The sequence below is a fragment of the Marmota marmota genome, unplaced genomic scaffold, assembly GCF_001458135.2.
Source record: "Marmota marmota marmota unplaced genomic scaffold, marMar, whole genome shotgun sequence".
Taxonomy (NCBI): Eukaryota; Metazoa; Chordata; class Mammalia; order Rodentia; family Sciuridae; genus Marmota; species Marmota marmota.
The window spans coordinates 2,748,809-2,767,735 of record NW_026000080.1 but is presented as its reverse complement, the minus strand read 5'-3'; the positions used below and the strand labels follow the sequence as shown (position 1 = coordinate 2,767,735).

Below are 18,927 nucleotides of genomic sequence, written 5' to 3'. Positions count from 1 at the left end.
CCAGCTGTCCTCTCCTCTGACTATACCCAAAGGACTTAAAAACAGCACACTATAGGGACACAGCCACATCAGTGTTTATAGCAGCACAATTCACAATAGCTAAACTGTGGAGCCAATCTAGATGCTTTCAGTGGATGAATGGATAAAAAAAAATGTGGCATATATACACAATGGAATTTTACTCAGCAATAAAAGAATAAAATCATGGCATTTGAGGGTAAATGGATGGTGTTGAAGAAGATAAGGCTAAGTGAAGTTAGCCAATCCCCAAAAAACAAATGCCAAATGTTTTCTCTGATATAAGGAGGCTGACTCATAGTGGGGTAGGGAGGGGGAGCATGGGAGGAATAGATGAATTCTAGATAGGGAAGAGGGGTGAGAGGGAAAGGGAGGGGACAGGGGATTAGCAAGGATGGTGGAATGTGATGGACATCATTATCCAAAGTACATGTATGAAGACATGAACTGGGTATCAACATACTTTATATACAAACAAGAGATATGAAAAATTGTGGTATATATGTGTAATACGAATTGTAATGCAAAAAAAGATTACATAAAAATAATTATATTATCCTCAAAAATTAAAATTCAGAATATTTTATTATATTTATATAACATTACAATATAAAACAACTATATACATTATTTGAAATCATGTATTTGGCTCATAATTGGCCAAGATTTATTACAAATTGTAGCTACAGACATCACAAAAAAAATGATTCTCGTATCTGTGTGTGTCAGGAAAATGTTCTAAAAACTAATATATTAATTAAGTGAGAATTATCTAGAAAAAAGGAAAACTAGTAGCTATCATGTCTTCAAGTTTCAATTAGATAATAAATTATATTTCAAATATCTATTTACAAATCATAACCATTAATATTTTTTTACCTAATCACATTTTAGATTCATAGTGAAAACCTAATGCTGAAAATAAATTCAATGATTTATCCAAACATTGTTACATAAGAAGTTTTAAGAAACTGTAAATAATTCTTAATACTCTCATTCTGATTCTCTGACTTCTCAAGACTATGTTGCATTTCTTTCAAAGATACTTCTTGATGTTGTGCTTTCTAAACAAAAACAAGAGAGAAATACAAGTCACAATAAAAATACCTATATACAATAACTGAATATATTATTTTTAATTTTTTAAAAAAATTCTCATACCTGATGTGTCCATTATTAAATTATCTTAAAAATTAATGATATGGGTTTGTTGTAATGTTCCCAGTATTTGACTAAAGTTACTAATAAGTAGGTTTACGATCTGCTAATTTTTATACCAGTAAAAAAATATAAAATTCTAAGCCCAGATTTAGAAATAGCTGAAAAACGAGTTTTTTTTCTGTGATTTTCAGGGACAGTTGAGTGATCAGTCAAGTATTTATCTTACATACATACTTTAGCCCCAGCTGGACTATCAACACCTCTCTCATTGGTAACTGTGTTCCCAGAGTCTTCTGCAGTGCCCTGTTTTACCCTACAGGCCTTTCTTATTTTCTACCCAAGTACTCTGGTGGTGAACACACAAGTTCCAAGATGGGCTCAGCTGCTTAACCCATTGTAACCCTCCTGAAGCCAGAAATGCCTCTCAAGTCTTATGTATGTCCTAAATCCATTGATAATTTTACATTCTACCCTACAATACAAGTGTGTTGTGTTGCTGTTTTTCTCTCCAAATTGTTGAGTCAAGTTGATGCTTCAAAAATATTTGCTGCATTTTTTTGTGCAGCTCAGTCTATCAGGTTGCACTGTTGTGAAGGACACAGAAGGTCTCTTTAGAGAAATCTTGGAAACTAGATAGTATCTGTAACCTGTTTTATCTAAAGCATTTTTGATAAACTGATCTAATTAAAGAATTTTTTTTAAACAACTAAGTTCATTCTGATGGGATAAAATCTGAATTTTTAGGCAGAAAAATGGCAAAAATTAGTATGAAAATATGTTCAATGTAATGGAAATGTGTTATGATGGTTTTAAATAAAACTCATTTTTGGGGGGGGGGTTGGGGGGTGGATACTGGGTATTGAACTCAGGGACACTTAACTACTGAGCCACATTCCCAGCACTATTTTGTATTTTATTTAGAGACAGAATCTCACTGAGTTGTTTGGCGCCCAGCTGTTGCTGAGGCTAGATCTGAACTTTCCATCCTCCTGCCTCAGCCTCCTGATCTGCTGGGATTATAGGTGTGTACCACCATACCAGGCAAAACCTATTTATTAATCTGTTAAACATGAGGCTAAGTGAATGTGTATTACAACAACTAAATCACAGTAGAAATCAACCATATGTGCTTTAATTATTTTAATTTTTCATTTTATACCCCGCCACCCACCAGAGTACTTGGGTAGAAAATAACAAAAGGCACTGCAGAAGACTCTGGGGACACAGTTACCAATGAGAGAGGTTTTCTGGGTGTCTATAGTCCAGCTGGGGCTAAAGTATGCATATAAGATAAATACTTGACTGATCACTCAACTGTTTCTGAAAATCATGGAACAAAACTCATTTTTCAGCTATTTCTAAATCTGTGCTTAGAATTTTATATTTTTTTACTGGTATAAAATTATCAGATAGTAAACCTACTTATTAGTAGCTTTAGTTAAATACTGGAACATTACAACAAAACCCATCTCACCTTAGCTTTATTTTTTCAGAGGCTTTAATTACATAAAGAATATACACATATTTTACAATATCAGAAACTTCTATGGTGAGTTTAAAAAAAATTTGGAATAAACGGAAGGACTGTGCTAAATTAAAAGTGATAAACATTTTATTCTGATTAAATTGTCATAAAACTTGTGAAAGCAATGAAATTAAACAGTGTATGCCATAATCATTTAATTTTTTAACTTTTTAGGTTTTGTACTTTTTAGACACTTTTTAGACACTTGGAATAAAAAAACAGTTTTCGTGAAGTCTCCTGCTTCTGGAAAAATAAAGTTGCATTATTCTCTACGTCATTATCAAGTAGTCGGTTAAGTAATTTAAACATGACTAACGCTGGCTTCAAGAGTATCTTATGCCAATTGAGTATTTCATAAATATTCAAGGAAAAACATCAGAAGACTAATTAAACACAGCGGATTGGTATTCTCATTTCATGGGTAAGTGGATCAAAGCATTCATTCATATGCAGATTTAACAATACTGAATATTTAGTTAACACCAAATTATACATTTCTAAAATATAATATTCATAGACATAATTATTCAAGACAGATATAAAAATCTAACTTACACTCTAAATTGTGTTTATCTTTAAAAAATGAAAAATTCATACCATGAAGAAAATAAGTAAATGATAACTCTAAGTTTCATTAAGAGCACATGCAGGGGGAGGGCCTGATGAGACCTGGAACAATGTAATACATGCTGCCAGGAAGGCAGGACAAATTCTTTGGCATAATGCTGACATTTACATTTTATGTTTTATATTATTTATTTTTAATACTATCAGTAAAATAACAGCCTTGATACCCCTCAATTTGTACTTTAACAATTTAACTAAACTGCATGGTATGAATGTGCTAATTTAGTTTTTACAATATATTAAGTCATAATAATACTTACAGTGTTTATTTTGCAAACAAGTTGGTTTTGTTCTTCATTTTTCTTTCTAAGCTCAGTTTCCAGATCTAATATTTTAGTTTGTAAAGCCCTCTCTCTAGAAGTCATTTTCTCTACTTCTTCAGAAACCTGTAATTTTTATTAAGAAAGTAAAACAACTAAATGTGCTTTCTTTAAAATGAGATTTAAAGCTGTGACAAGGTTATACTGTACTTTTTTATTCCAAAATAGGTATTGGACAATTAAAAAGTGCTTAAAAACAGTCTATCTTGAAGAAGCACATATAAGTATCTATACTCGTTTCATAAGTATTTGAAAAGTTAGCTTGAGATACAAAAGATTTTTTTGTGTACATTTTTACTGCTTTGTAACTAAGGTAGGTGTTTTCTCCAACCACATATTTTTAACAATATAAGAGCGATTTCTATTTTTAATAGAATTTATATGCACCATGGTGTCTACAGCAGCAGTGGAATACATAAAGTTCTCATGAAATCCTTATTATATTTTTGGATGGATAGAATGGAGGGGAATGTCACACACACACAGAAACATGCACGTTACACGACTGGCTTTTCATTCATTCACTTAAGTGGCCTGAATTTGAGTTTTCATATTTCTCTCATTGCTTATTTTATCAGAAGGTCTAGCTTAGCTCATCAAAAATTCAGATATTTGAAAGGCTTTCTGTAGGAATGTTGAGTCGGAGCCACAAAAATGAGAATGAAAGTCAGGTCCAGTCCAGGAACAAGAAGCTAGTAGGAAGAAGTATCCTCTAACCTAAGGCTGTAGACATGGTTCTAAGTTTTGATGAAAGAAATTACAAACATTTCTTCTGCACAAATGCTAAGGAAGATTTTGACTGAGGGATGCTAGGAGGATCTGAAGCTATGGAGGTAAAGGTCCTATCTCCTTGGAGTGGGCTATGGAGATAGGGCAGTGATGGCACTTCACAAGTGTACAGAAACTACAGACAGCCCCACATCCACTGCAGTGGGAGAGAAAGGAGAGGGCAGATATGTCTCTAAGGACTTTAAACACTTTTGGGAAGGAATTTGAGAGTACCTATAATTTTCAAGGTTCACTAAGGCTGAATCCAAAATAAAGCCACCTCTTATTTTCATAACAAAGGTTGGTGGGGCTGAGAAATTTGTATTACACTTCTGCCATTGGCAGTACATTTTGATATCTAGCTTTTATTCAACAATGTGCTCCCAAAATCAATTTAAATTGGTTTCTCAGAGTTTAAAAAAATAGACTATATATGTGATACTTGGAAGAGTCACATTTCAAGAATATTAGATTTTATCTGACTTTTATGAAATGAACATTAATGGAATTGAGGAAGACCACGGGTAGAAGTAAGTTTGGAGGAAATGATTCAGAATTTGGGTTTAGACCTACTAAGCCTGAGATGTCTACATTCAACTGAGATGCCAAGTAAGTAGTAGAATATGTGAGTCTAGATTTCAGTGGGTGGACAGTGCTAGCTGGAGATACACATCTAAGAACCATCAGAATACAGATAATCACTTTTTAGCCTTACTTATGAAGAAATGCATAACCCATTTTACTGGTTAAGAAAACTAAAGTTCAGAGAAGTGAACGATGTCAGTGTACAATGTGTCAGAACCAGCATTTAAACCTAGTTCCTCTTGGAATCCAAAAATTACCATTGTTCTTTCAAGATTCAAACTATTGTTTAAGTGTGAAAAACTCACTTCTCCTTTTGAGACTTTCTGAATCATTCCCTCTCCTTCCAGACTGAGGTAAGCACACCTTCCAGTGTTCCCTGAACCTGCCCTGTTACAGTACCTACACATAAGATGGCATTTGAGAGCCAAGTGTTAGTCTCTACAAGTCCTGAGGCTGAAGTGTGCTGAAGCAGAGTGTGCTGAGAACTGAGGTGGGGTTTTTCCACCTTTATCTCTCAAGGACTAGCAGACTGCCTGACACACAGGAAAGCATTAGTTTAGGCGGAATGCTAATCTAACTATAATTTAATTCTTGAATGTATTTATTTATTTATACAACAAATATTTGTCAAAAAGGACTTGAGCTTTACAGCTCACCAGATCCTGACTGGAACAAAATTTTTAATTATTTGCCCTTTAACTTGATTTTATATTTTTAAAAGAGAATGGGGGGCAGAGTTGTACCTTCGAAATACTTCCTATCTCAGCCTGTTGCCTGGCCACACAGCCATTTACCTGGTGGAGTAACCCTGGACCAATGATATATGTTTTTCTTCAAAAGAATCCTTGCGTAAAGAACAAAAATACAATTGTTCCCTTTACCCTGTCATCAGGATAAAGACAAGTCTGGCAACAGGAAATACTAACTATTTAAAAAGAGGACTCTTTGGCAAACTAATTAAAATGATTATAAATAAAGGACATCTGTACCTTATGTCTTCCTTCTTCTAAAACAGCTTCCAGTTGCCTGGCCAGTGCTGTGTATTCTGCAGATTTCTCTTTAAACATCAGATTGCTGTGCTTAAGGCACTCTTCTTGGTTTGCCAGCTTCTTCTCAAGCTCTTTATTCTCTGCATCCATCTGTTCTAATTTTCTTTTTACAGAAAATATATATTTTTAAATTACAGAGTTCAGGAAAAAAAATGCAACACCAATTTTAAGTCAATTTAATACCTACTGTTTAAGATTTTCACACTTTAACTGAATTAGATAATTTTCCTCCTCCAGAGAAAGCTTTAGAAGACTGTGATTTTCATCAATCTAGAAGAAAAAAAATATGCTTTCTTGGTTATTTTCTTTATAATCAACTACCAAAGAAATCTAAATATTTTATTGTTAAAACAAAAAAAACAAGATATATAAAATTATTATTACTTCTATACAGAAAGATACCAAGAAATGTTACATTTTTAAAATACAAATTCTTAAAATTCCTGGTTAGGTTTAAAACAAACAAACAAACAAAAACAATGTGTATATAATAGGAAAAAAATCAACTGAAAATTTTCTGGTTGATAGCAATTAAAATATGGGAGAATTACACAGTATTAATTTACTTATTTAATTGTTACTTAGTTTCTCTTATGTTTTATATTTCATTTAACGATGCTGATAATTTATTACCTGTGAATTTGTAACTGTAAGTAAAAACCATACTCTTCTGAGAAGCAAAATAAATCAAATATACATATGCCCATGCCAAGACAATATCTTCCAAGCTGTGGCTCAGTGGTATACAAGCTTGCCTAGCCATGGGTGAGGCCCTGAGTTCCATGCCCAACACCATAAAAATAAATAAATATTAAAAAATTTAAAAAAATTCTTCCTATTGTTTCAAAGACTGATTTAAGTAGCTTAAAAAGCTTTGAAAATTAAAAAAAAATCTTTTCTCATAATTTCAACTAGTAATTTAGGTTAAATAAATATAATTTAACATTTTCCTAGAAAAATCTCTTCTCAGGAATTTAAGTTCACAAAATATTGTCTGCATGTTTTAATAAACAGGATGCATTTCATTTCAAAATGAAAATATACAGTTGGAAGACAAGAATGAATTCTTCCTATAACTATATTGCAAGGGGAAAAAAAGATTTGCTACCATCCTTGGATGTGCTTCTTTGAAAAAAAAATTAACCCATTCAAAAATACTTGAGTGCTTTTATGTGCGAGGCACTGAGCTAGGAAATGGCTGTGTAATTATAAAAAGGACACACCTGATCCGTGTTCTGATTGGTTAAAAAGTATGGAAAAAATAAAATAATTGAAAATAATGCCAATAAATGTGATGCACAATTCTACTCAAAAGCATGATAATTTAAAGGTAAATTACAATCATTTAAAGGCAAATTACAATAATTCACCTTATCCTGATACCAAGAAACATTGACATTAGCATAGCTTTGCTCTTGCCTCATGCAATTACCATATCCGCCAATATCTAAATATAGATTTGCACTAATAGCCTAAGTTACTGATTTTTAATTACGAATTTGTTACCATAAAGCACTTAAAGTACAGCATATAACATAATATTATGGTATTTCATGAAAACATTTTATCAACAGAGGCAGATGGAAATGAAAAATCAATCCCTGACATGAGTGCCCTCAACTGGTGAATTCACTCCAAGTGTTCCTTTAACACATCTTGTAAAACTCAGAACAAACGCTGGACACCTGGCCCTGAAGCTCCCTAAGGATGTGTGCCTGGTCTGCACATTTTGCCTTGCAGTGCTGCAGGCTCTCCTGAGACTCCTGAAGCCTCCGTTCAGCCGCCGTCAAGGAATCACGGATATGCTCTACCTCCTTCAGATGAGACTCCATCTGGCCTCTCATCTGAGTGCGGCATTAGGAGAAATAAGTGCAAGATCACACATTTAGCATTAATATTCTTATTATTTTAAATGCTAGATAAATGTTATATAATAAGTATTTTAGGTATAATGGTTTTAAACAACAATATTTAAACAAAATAAGTATGAACAAATATTAATTTAGATATTAATTCTACATAAGAACATAAAACTAAAAAATGGATTGGTCCTTTATTAATTTCCAAAAGGTTTGTTAAGAAAACAAATATGATATTAGCTTGAGAAGAGGGTGTTTAAACTACTTAGGAAAGCAAACTTTTTGACATCTGTCATTTTGTGCATAGATGTTAATATTAGTAAAATTGGTATACTACTTTTCCATTTTCTACTATCAGCCTATCAAGTAATTGTCATTTTCAGTCATTCAATCTTATAACTCAGATATTTAACTACAAGAGAGCAACCCTGGTTCACTCATTGTGGCTCAAATTGGTGGGTTTACTGTATGTTACTTCAAGACAATATGAGCTTCCACTTGACTTATTTGATCATGGTTACAATGAACATATTTCTCTGATTTCATCTGTATTATATTAACCTCAATCTATATTAAAACCTGCATTCTGTAGTTCTTCTCTGAAGCAGTTTTGTGGACAGGTGACTCAAAACAATCTTTAAAATGCTCATACTGGGCTGGGGATGTGGCTCAAGCGGTAGTGCGCTCGCCTGGCATGCGTGCAGCCCGGGTTCGATCCTCAGCACCACATACAAACAAAGATGTTGTGTCCGCCAAAAACTAAAAAATAAATATTAAAATTCTCTCTCTCTCTCTCTCTCTGAGGGAGAAGCTTTTTAAAACAAACAAACAAACAAATAAATAAATAAAATGCTCATACTGTTAATTATTTAAAAAAATAGCCAGATTTGGCATTTAGGTGCTCATAAGGAGGAAAACCACGAGTACGACTCTTTCCCTGAGAAAGGGAACACCTATATCCTCTATGCAGCATCTGGCAGCCTTGATTACAAAAGATGAAAACATAAAGAAAGCACACTCTATATCCCCAAAACACCTAAGATCCAAGAGAAAACCAGGAAACTTAGTTGAAAAGGAAAAAGAAGATTTAATTTAAAAACAAAATTACTTTTGTGGTTGTAGATCAGTAACTAAAAAAAAGAAAAAAACAGTAGCTGAAAAAACACAAGTTTCTGCCCTCTGTGCCCTTAAACACAGATTTTTAAAATAGACTTCTTACAATGCTGCCTAGCTAAAGAGGAAACATTTTCATTGGAAATATCTCCTGAGAAGGAGACCAAAAGACATAAATGCTGTCTGCTAAAAATAGATGAAAAATAATTTTAAGAAACTGGTAAGTTGAGCATTGGATGGGTTACTATCCATTACCTCTGTTTAACGCAGTTTGCCTGCTCTGGCTTATTTCTTCTTTCCAGTGGTGTCTCATTTGATTGAGAAACCCAAATTTGGGAGCAACCCAGAGAGAAAAACCTTATTACACCCAGCTGGAATTGACCACTAACTCCACAACCTCTCCAACCAGGAGTTACCATCTGACAACTTTAACAGCTTCCTTACCAAAACAACATGAAACTCCAAAGAGGGATGCAGTTTCATTTAAAACTTAGAAATATTCACAAAAACATGTTCACTTGCCAACACTGGCCTTCCCCTATTCTGTTGCAATAGGGCAAATAAAAGGAAATGACGATTTTTTAAAAAAGGTATCATTTTTCTTCAAAAAATGCATTTAGCAGAGAGTATCTACTTTGTAATTTTTTAGACACCAAAAAAAAAATTATAACCAGAAAAAAAAGTGAGATTAGTTTGCATTTTATGGGCTGATAAATCTCAATGGTAATCAGATTTTTAAGTTTAAGTCTGATTCTGAATCAGAAAATAATAAACATCTATGCTATTTCTTAAATCATAAGAAAAAAAGTGAAAAAACATTCACATAAACAAACAACATTTCAAGTCTGGAAGAAACATTACTTCCTCAGGAAAAAAAACTCCTACAGAGACTGAGAACAGACCATTCCTAGGTAAAAACCACAGAAAATGACCAAAATGAAAGAATTTGTATAACATTCACAGAGAAAAAAATATATAAATATTATTTTACAATTCAAATTTTCAAAGTACCTCATCTAATTTTTTATTTTTGTTTTTTGTCATTAGATTATTTTCTTGTAGCAAACTTTCACACCTGCTTTTCACCATTTCAGCCGCTTCTTGCAACTTTTGTACCTAAAAATAAAATGCATTATTAGAGTACCATGTGTTATTTAATTATTAGGACTATAGCATGAATAAAAACTAAAAATCTGGATTTTCATATTAAATAAATCATAATTTTCTTACCAATACCCTCAGTATGTTTATCTATCTAATGTTATTCCTTCTTTAAATATGAAATTGCTCAATGCTCTACTCTAATCCACAATTCTTTTATGGATTTACCTGTCTTCTTCCCTCAATACTTCTAGTCTCTTCATTTGAACTCTGAAAACTACAGAGATTTTCAGGTAAAAGTTACTTTAAGGTATTAGTTTTCAGTCCAAACCAACTTTCAATCCAATAATTTCTCCTACCAAATGAAAATCTGCTCAAAAAATAGGTGAGCACTTCAGTAATTAAATTCTATGGTAACTCAGTCATAGTATTCTTGCTGAGGGATTAAATCTGAACAACCAAGTGGAAGACCCAGATGACATTCTCAATAACAGATCCACTGTCTTCATAGACTCCATTCTTTCCTCCTGCCTACAATATTCTAACTGGATGTTTCAACTCCGTTTTACCATCTAATCCATCCAGATGCATGAAACTCCTTTCCACTTGCATATACTTTGTCCTACCTTAATCTTTTTCCCTTTGATTCATTATCTTCTTTCTGTTCTTTTTATTATTATTTTTTAAGGTGGTACTGAGGACCAAACCTAGGACCTTGTATATGCTAGGCAAGTGCTCTACCAGTGACCTACACCCTCAGCCTGTCATTACTCTTTAACTCAAACTCTTTTTTCCAATAAATTCAGGATCTTTACTGAGCCATGAACAGTGGTACAAACCTGTAATCCCAGCAGCTCAGGAGGCTGAGGCAGGAGTATTGCAATTTCAAAGCTCTACTTGGGAACTTAGTGAGGCCCTACGTAATTTAGCAAGACTCTTGTCTCAAAGAATAAAAAGGATAGGGATGTGGCTCAGTGCTTAAGTGCCCCTGGATTTAATCTCTAATGCCAAAAGAAAAAAAAAAAGAGAGAGAGAACGATCTTTATTGGACCAGTTTGTTATTCATCTTGGAAAAATCTACAAAAGTTTCATTTTTTCCAAGAAGCAGAATACTATATTTTCAAAACATAAAGCTTTTCTACAAATTACTATTAAATATGTGCTTTATTTCACATACATTGTCATAAGCTCTTTTCAAGGTCTTTCACATGAATAAATCTGAATTATACTTTTATTAGGAAAGATGAAATGTTGGACATTAATAACCCTAGAAGGGCATCATTATTGTAAGTTGATAACATTAAATATATAAGATGAGAAACCAAATATAATCAAGATTAATAAGATTATACATTAAAATTCACATTATTGGGCTGGGTTGTGGCTCAGAGGTAGAGGTACTGGGTTCGATCCTCAGCACTACATAAAGTAAAATAAAGACATTGTGTTCACTCATAACTAAAAAATAAAAAAAAATTCACATTCTGCCTATGAATTAATTTTATATTTACTTTTAAGAATATCCAATATACCCACAGGCAGTGTTTGAATTAGGTATTAGCAAATCATCTATCTATAAAAGTATTTGGGACCTTAAGAAACATTTGGGGTATATAATATATCACAAAATAATAGCCCCACCTCTTCATTTCTGTTTATTTAGATCACAAATAAAATATAGTGTTCTAAATTGTCTACCAATTTTAACAAATTTGAAACTAGATGCAGTGGTCACCTGAGTTTTATACACTTCAATAAGGGTTTTCTGTTGGTTTTCTAGTTCCTGTAATTCTAAGAGTTCCTCTTCAACAGAAACAACCTTGTCCTCCAAAGCAGCAAGTGTACCCTAGAAGGAATATATAATAGACTTTATAAGCTATTAGAATACATTTATACTCCAGTGTTACAGAATTATTAAAAAATACTTCATTTATCAACAAAATTAATAAAATAATTATTTTTATTATATAGATTACCATCTAAAATTTAGGAATTTTGAAAAGTTAGTGACTAGTATTTATGAAAAAATTTAATAAGACTTGCATAGGTCACATATTTCTTAAAACTTTTTAAAAATTTATTGACAAAAAGACAGGAATAATTTTGACAAGATAGTTCTTTTTAAATTAATGTAACACTTTATAATTTCAAAAGTATAACAGTTGGGGGGGATATGACAAAATTAATTAAAATTTACATGGAAGATAAATGGGAAATAACAGTACAATTTTTTAAAAGTTGTTCATAGACCTTTATTTTATTTATTTACTTATATGTGGTGCTGAGAATTGAACGCAGTGCCTCACACATGCTAAGCAAGTGCTGTATCACTGAGCCACAACTCCAGCCCACCAGTACAATTTCGACGGGAATACTAAGTGGATAATGTCAATGCTTATTAAATATTAAAATGTGTAAAGAACTAAAATTATTGATATTAATATAAGAATACAAAGGACAGTGAAAAAGAAAAATATATAAAAATTACACTTAAGTATATGATAAATAATGTTGAATTTTTAAATCAATATGATAACATAGGTCCATAAATAAATGAGATAAATGATTATTAGGAATAAAACATGTTAACTACTTGCCTCAGCCCAACACTATAAAGAAGCATCAAGTGAGTTGAAGATTAAGCATATTTTTAAAAACCCAAATTTAAACATTTTCCCCAAGATTCAGGCAAAAATGTATTTGATTTTTAGAATGGTAACAACCCTACTGAACATAAAATCAAAATAAGTTATGAAGAATTGTAAAGATCTGAGATTTTATTCTCCATGAAAGCTTACCTATCATTAGCCTATCACAGTTTCATGGATGCTAGCAGAAGACACAAGACTCCTAATCACAGAGAGAGGACTTTATTATTCACAGCAATAAAAGTGGCAAGACTGTCAGCATTTTTATCAGTTTATTGAGCCCCAGATCCCACAGGGCAAAACAAAGATGGCCAGATAACAACTGCATATGCTGTGGAATGTATTACTGGACAACAAACCTGAGTTTGGAAAACCCAAATATCATAGTAGGCAGTAAGTATGCCTGCCCTTTGTTCCGAAGAGAAGCACTGTGATCTTTTAAGGATGTGAATTACACAATTATCTTTGAAAACATGAGAGTGGAAGGAGTGGAAGGAGATGGGATTAGAGAGCCAGATGGTGATATCATGTAGTTGCTTGCTCTAGAAACCAAGATACCATTAGGGAAAGTGTCTGAGCACAACAGTGGCATGGTCTGACAACTGCTACATTGAATGCTGCCTGCAGAGCCCAGGGCAGAAGCAGGGAGAATGGTCAGGATGTCATGGTAATGATGATAATGGTGGCTTGACTCAAGGTAAAGACACTCGTGCTAGTGAGAAGTGACCAAATACTGGATATATCTGAAGATTTGCTGATAGACTGGAAGTATGGTATGAGAGAAAAGATGAGATAAAGAAAGAAAGGATTGAGATAAGGAAAACCACAGAATGAATGATATGGGGAAATAGCAAATATTTTCATTTTGGACATGATAACTTTGAGACATCTATTAAATATCCAAATGGAAATGACAAATAGGCAACAGAATTTATGTGTGGAATTCCAAGGCAAGTTCTAGGCTAGAGGTATAAATTGGAGAACTCCCAGCATTTGGATGGTATTTAAGGTTACAAGACTGACATTACCTAATAACTACTAAATGAGATTAACAAATTTGGAGAGATTCATTTTAAAATTAGTACTTTTAATTGCGTACAACTGGAAAAAGTATAGGGATTCTTTTGCCAATTGTAGATATATTTATGATGCAATTTGGAAATATATAACCAGAGTGGTCTTCTATTTTGACCATATAATTTCATTTCTCAAAATTTATTCTAAGAAAACAGGTGTGCAAAAAAGCCAAAGAAACTACATTTTTATTTATAATAGTGAAAAATTATATTACCAAAAGTAATATATATAAACAATATACAAAATGATATACGCCAAAATATTAACTTCAGTTGTTTTTCACTTGTGAAATCATAAGTGTTTTTAATTTTTTTCCTTTTGTGCCATTCTATTTTTCCAACTATATATAATGGACAAATAAAACTTTATAACCCCTGCAAATAAACTTTGGTTGTTTTTAACAGAGGAGATTGGTAGACCATCGAAGAAATATCAGTAAGCTTCTTGTTTAAAATTTTAAAATCTAAAACTATTCTCAAGTAATTAAGAATAACAATTAAACATCTTATAGATGTAATTAAGAATAACAATTAAACAAATAAAATTAAACATCTAGGCAATTTTCCATTATATGTCAAACATTCCTAGACATTCTCTCTAATGCCTTAAAAATACATGTTTCTGAATTATTAACAGAATATGCCTAAATAAACTTGAACTCAATAACTACTAACTTAAAATTAATTTCATTATCATGTGATTAAAACAGATTTATAATTAACAAAATTTCCTCCTAGTCCTTTCCCTTGGAAGGATATAATAAACAATAATAAGGATAAAGCAACTTAAGTACATTCAACAAATATTGATTGAGCACTGAAGCTATGCTACACCTTCCTTGAGCACCTGTGCACACAAAAATGGTAGTTTATAAGGACAGATTCATCCTCACTAGGAAGACTTCAGAAGGAAGTGGCATTTGATCTAAGCTTTAAAGGAAAGGGTCATGTATCTAAATAAGTTAAAAAGTCAAGTCATATAAGACTTTCAGAGGTAATTCTTTTTTTTTTTTTCCTGTCCATCCTGCTGCTTGAAACTTATCAACAAGTTGGAGTTGGTTGGAGTTCTAGAAGCCATTTGAATTATGAAGATAAAAGTCACAGTCCAGGGATGGCACAACAGAGTTAAAAAGAAGTTAAGGTCTCCAATGACATACCAACTCTGAACTGTCAAGTATGGACTTCCTTACTTAACAAACATATACTCCCACTTTATTTAAACCACTTTATTTGGTTTTCTGTTAGAGACAGTGAAGTTGAATCTTAGCAAATATAAGACTTGCTGAAATACACCTAGAGGTGTTCATGTATTTTGTTTACTGAAGTTTCCATATATTCTAGCAAAGTTCATGTAATTTAGAAGATGAGAGAAATCAAGTTTGTAATTATAAAATATCAGCAAGGTTGTGTGCAGTATTTTCTTCCTTCCTTCATCCAAATTCTAATCCCTACTATTCCACTAAACTAGCTGTGTGATCCTCCTGGGTAAAGATTATTAATGTGCTTTATCAGAGAGTATACCCTAGATTAAATAGAATTAAAGAGTCTTCTTTTAGAGACCACATTTGTTTATTTCCCTTCCTTCCCAAGAAAAAGCTAATATAGAAATAATAATGTTTACAAATCCACTTAAAAAGAATGGAGCATGAGCCATGAAACAAAAAAATATTTTTGACGCTTCTGGAAAACTGTTGACAGATTAATGAAGCAGGAAAGAATACAGCTAAGGAGGAAGCTCATGTACCTGTATAATCTAGAGAGGCACAGTGCTGAGGGCAAGAGTGGAATGTGTGTTAAAAGGATTAATTCAAAGTCTGGGAAGAGAATGATAACCACTACTACCACTAATACCCCTCTGCCATACTCAAGGAGGAATGCCTACAACCAGGCCTTTACCTCCGAAGAAATAAAAACAATGAAGGTTCTTCTCTAAAGAAATTGAGTTACCTTTCTGGGGAGAACCAGAACAGAAGAATGGTGTTGGTGACCCAGAGTAAAGATGCCTATGGTTATAGCATTATTTTAGGGCTACCAGGGAAACCGCTAGTTCCTCAACAGCTGAGAAAGTAAAGTAATATCTGTCAAGGAACAAAGACTAACCACATATTCAGATTGGCTTTTAATTGTCTATTTTCTCATTAGTGTTTCTATCATCTCATTTATAAATTCTTAAGTGCCACCAGATATTTGAATAAAGAGAGCAATATGAAAAAAAAGACCCCAATTAAAAAAAGATTCATTTCTTTTTTTTAAAAGTTTCATTTCTTATCTCAATAATTTTTTAGTTAAAAAGAAAAATGCATGATCCAGAAGAAAAAATAAATTGGGAAAGTGAAAAAACTATTCTCATAAGTATTTTCAGATATTTGATGATAGGAACACTCAAAGAACACTAAAAAGACATTCTTGAGCGGTGGTACTCACCTACAGTCCTAGATACTAGAAGCTGAGGCACAAGGCATGTTGCCAAAGCCTGGGCAACACGAAAAGACTACCCCATTTGGAAAAAAAAGAAAACTTGGAAATTAAAATTTTGTAAGAAAGATAAAAATCAAGGAAATCTCCTAAACATTAAACAAAAACCAGAGATATAGAAACAGTACTGATCCAGTAGGAACAACAAATCATCAGTACTATCAGCAGTACATCTAGTAATAGAGACTCAAAAAGATGGAAAGGAGCAAGGGTATTACCAATTAAATAATACAAGAATTTTCCAAAGCAAAAGGATGTTAACCTTTGTATGTACAAGATCAATAAAGTACTTAGCAATGTGGACAAGAAGACAACATACCTAGAAAATGTGTTTGAAATTCCAAAACATCAAGGATACAGGGATTTTTTTTAAAAAACTTCAATTAAAAATGTCACTACCAAGGAAAGAATCAGACTGTCAACAGATTTTCTCCACCAGCAACTCTTAGAAGATAAAAAAGCAAAGCCATCAAAGCTTTGAGTAAAAATTCATCTCCCTTTAGGATTCTATAGTTGAAATCATTGACCAAAATGAGGACAGAATAAAGGCATTTTTTAGACATGTAAAAACTTTATGTTTACTTCCCTTTTCTTAAAGGAAAGTTTTAAAAAGGTATATTTCTGAAAAAAAATGAGGAATAACAAGAAAGACATCATCAGATCCAGGAAACAGCTGAACCATAAGAGCAGCCAAAGTCCAGCACAGCTTCTGGGCAGCAGGCCTGGAGACCAACCCATGAGCATCAAAACAGGAAGACAGAGGGTCTCAAGTAGAAGAATCAAGGGAAAACAGGTTCTTCAGAGAACAAAAACATGATGAGAGTTTCAGGAAAAAACAAGGCTATGATAAGGGCAAAGAGCACAACAAGCAGACATTTGGAAATTCCAGGAAAAATTAAAAAGCTGGAAAAGAAAAAAACTTGTAAAGATTATTTGACAGTGTAATTAAAGAACAATTACGTATTCATTGTTGTCTGTGTTTAGAATTAATCCATACAAAGAGAATTTAAGAATACAGGACAAATTGTCAAGATTAACAGTATTGGGAACATAAAAAGAAACCGGGAGGTGAAAAGAGAAAAAAGATGAAGGGAAAAGTAGACATCAGTACCCTTACTAAACAGGAAGTCAATGCATATAATCTGTTTTGTGCTTCACATCTGTCCAGTGAAGCACCCCCCCCCCGCCCCACTAGAAAGCATAGGAATGATGCCAGTGTGACAAAAGAAGTCATTTTTGTTCTATTGCATTTTTTTCCAGCTTATAATAGTCTGCAACATCAAAAAAACCATGAGCTGAATTAAAATGCACAAACGCAATTAAACATGCACACACACCTAGAGATGCACTGTACATAAAGCCAGTATGCCCCAGGTTCTTCCTCTTCCTTCTGTGGTTATAAACTCTGTCCTGGAAGTGTTTATTGCATTTTGCCCTTATGTTAAGAATTTTGTGTCCCTAACAATCTTTTTTTAAACAATCTTTTTAAAAACTTCTTCTATCAACCCACCTTTATTAAAAAAAATAATAATAATAAAGTAAAATAAGTCAATCCCCCCAAACTAAAGGTCAAATGTTCTCTCTGATACATGGATGCTAACACAAAAAAAAAAGGGGTAGGAGAACAGAAGTTCTGTGGATTAGACAAAGGCGAATGACAGTAAGGGAGTGGGGATAGGAATAGGAAACACAGTGGAATGAATCTAACCTGACTTTCCTAAGTAAGTATTTACTAAGTGTTTTTATATGAGGAATTTAACATGTCTTTTTAAGTTGTCTGAGTATTTAGTCATTTTTGTTAGTGCCCTACTAATTAAAAAGTCAATATAAGTGACTAAATTTGATAAGACAAAATACTTATGGTGTATGGTTTAGAGATATACAGATAACCACCAGAAGAGCCCAAAATTGTAACTGTTTAGAGATTTAAAACTAGCTTCTCGAAGAACTGCAAATTAAAACCACTGATATCATTTTTATCTCTCAAATTAGTAAAAGTTATAAACAACAGATTTTATTTCTAGTGCTGATAAAGTATAGAGAATTAATAACATTGTTAGTGATCTAATTTTTTGAGAAAAAAATGTGGCAAAGCTATCTTTACAAATGTTTATATCCCTTGACCCAGTAATCCCACATGTGGGAATCTAAGCTAAAGAAAATACAACAACAACAAAACCTTTATATATATATAAAAAAAAAAGAATCAGAGCATTGTTTGTAAAAGTTAAAAAATTGAGAATAATGTAAATGTGATTTAGGGGAATACATATCACAAAGGGAATATAAATCACAAAGCAATTACAAAGGATGCTTAGTGTTAAGTTTATACTTAATATTAAGTGTAAATATATTACTCTTCTGTAATATATTTTCCATTTTAAATTGAACAAAGCAAGACATATTTAGTGACAACTATGGAATAAAAACAAATTTTACAAAATGTGATTATCTTCAGGATATATGGAATCAATAGTTATTTTGTTCTTTTCCTTCTGTATTTCCATAGTTTCCAAGTTTGCTATAATGAATATGTATTCTTCCCTCAGAAGATAATACTAAATAATGAAGAGTAGAGCTATGCACTAAATAACTGAATTTC

At 32.6% G+C, this 18,927-nt stretch overlaps 1 protein-coding gene across 6 annotated transcripts in view; it reads right to left on the bottom strand.

The window, feature by feature from the left end:
* Positions 1 to 584: 584 nt before the first annotated feature.
* Odf2l (outer dense fiber of sperm tails 2 like) overlaps positions 585 to 18,927 on the bottom strand; it is a 38,660-nt gene continuing 20,317 nt past the window's right edge. For 4 of the 6 annotated variants that reach the window (XM_048814982.1, XM_048814983.1, XM_015504737.2 and 1 more), the window contains 7 exons: positions 11,862 to 11,972; positions 10,037 to 10,141; positions 7,739 to 7,897; positions 6,241 to 6,323; positions 5,994 to 6,156; positions 3,592 to 3,717; positions 585 to 1,082 (listed from right to left, as the gene is read on the bottom strand). In XM_048814982.1, coding sequence (XP_048670939.1) covers positions 954 to 1,082; positions 3,592 to 3,717; positions 5,994 to 6,156; positions 6,241 to 6,323; positions 7,739 to 7,897; positions 10,037 to 10,141; positions 11,862 to 11,972 — 876 coding nt within the window. In that variant the 3' untranslated portion in view covers positions 585 to 953. The remainder of the gene's footprint in view (positions 1,083 to 3,591; positions 3,718 to 5,993; positions 6,157 to 6,240; positions 6,324 to 7,738; positions 7,898 to 10,036; positions 10,142 to 11,861; positions 11,973 to 18,927) is intronic. The other 2 variants (XM_048814984.1, XM_015504736.2) reach the window with 1 other exon arrangement.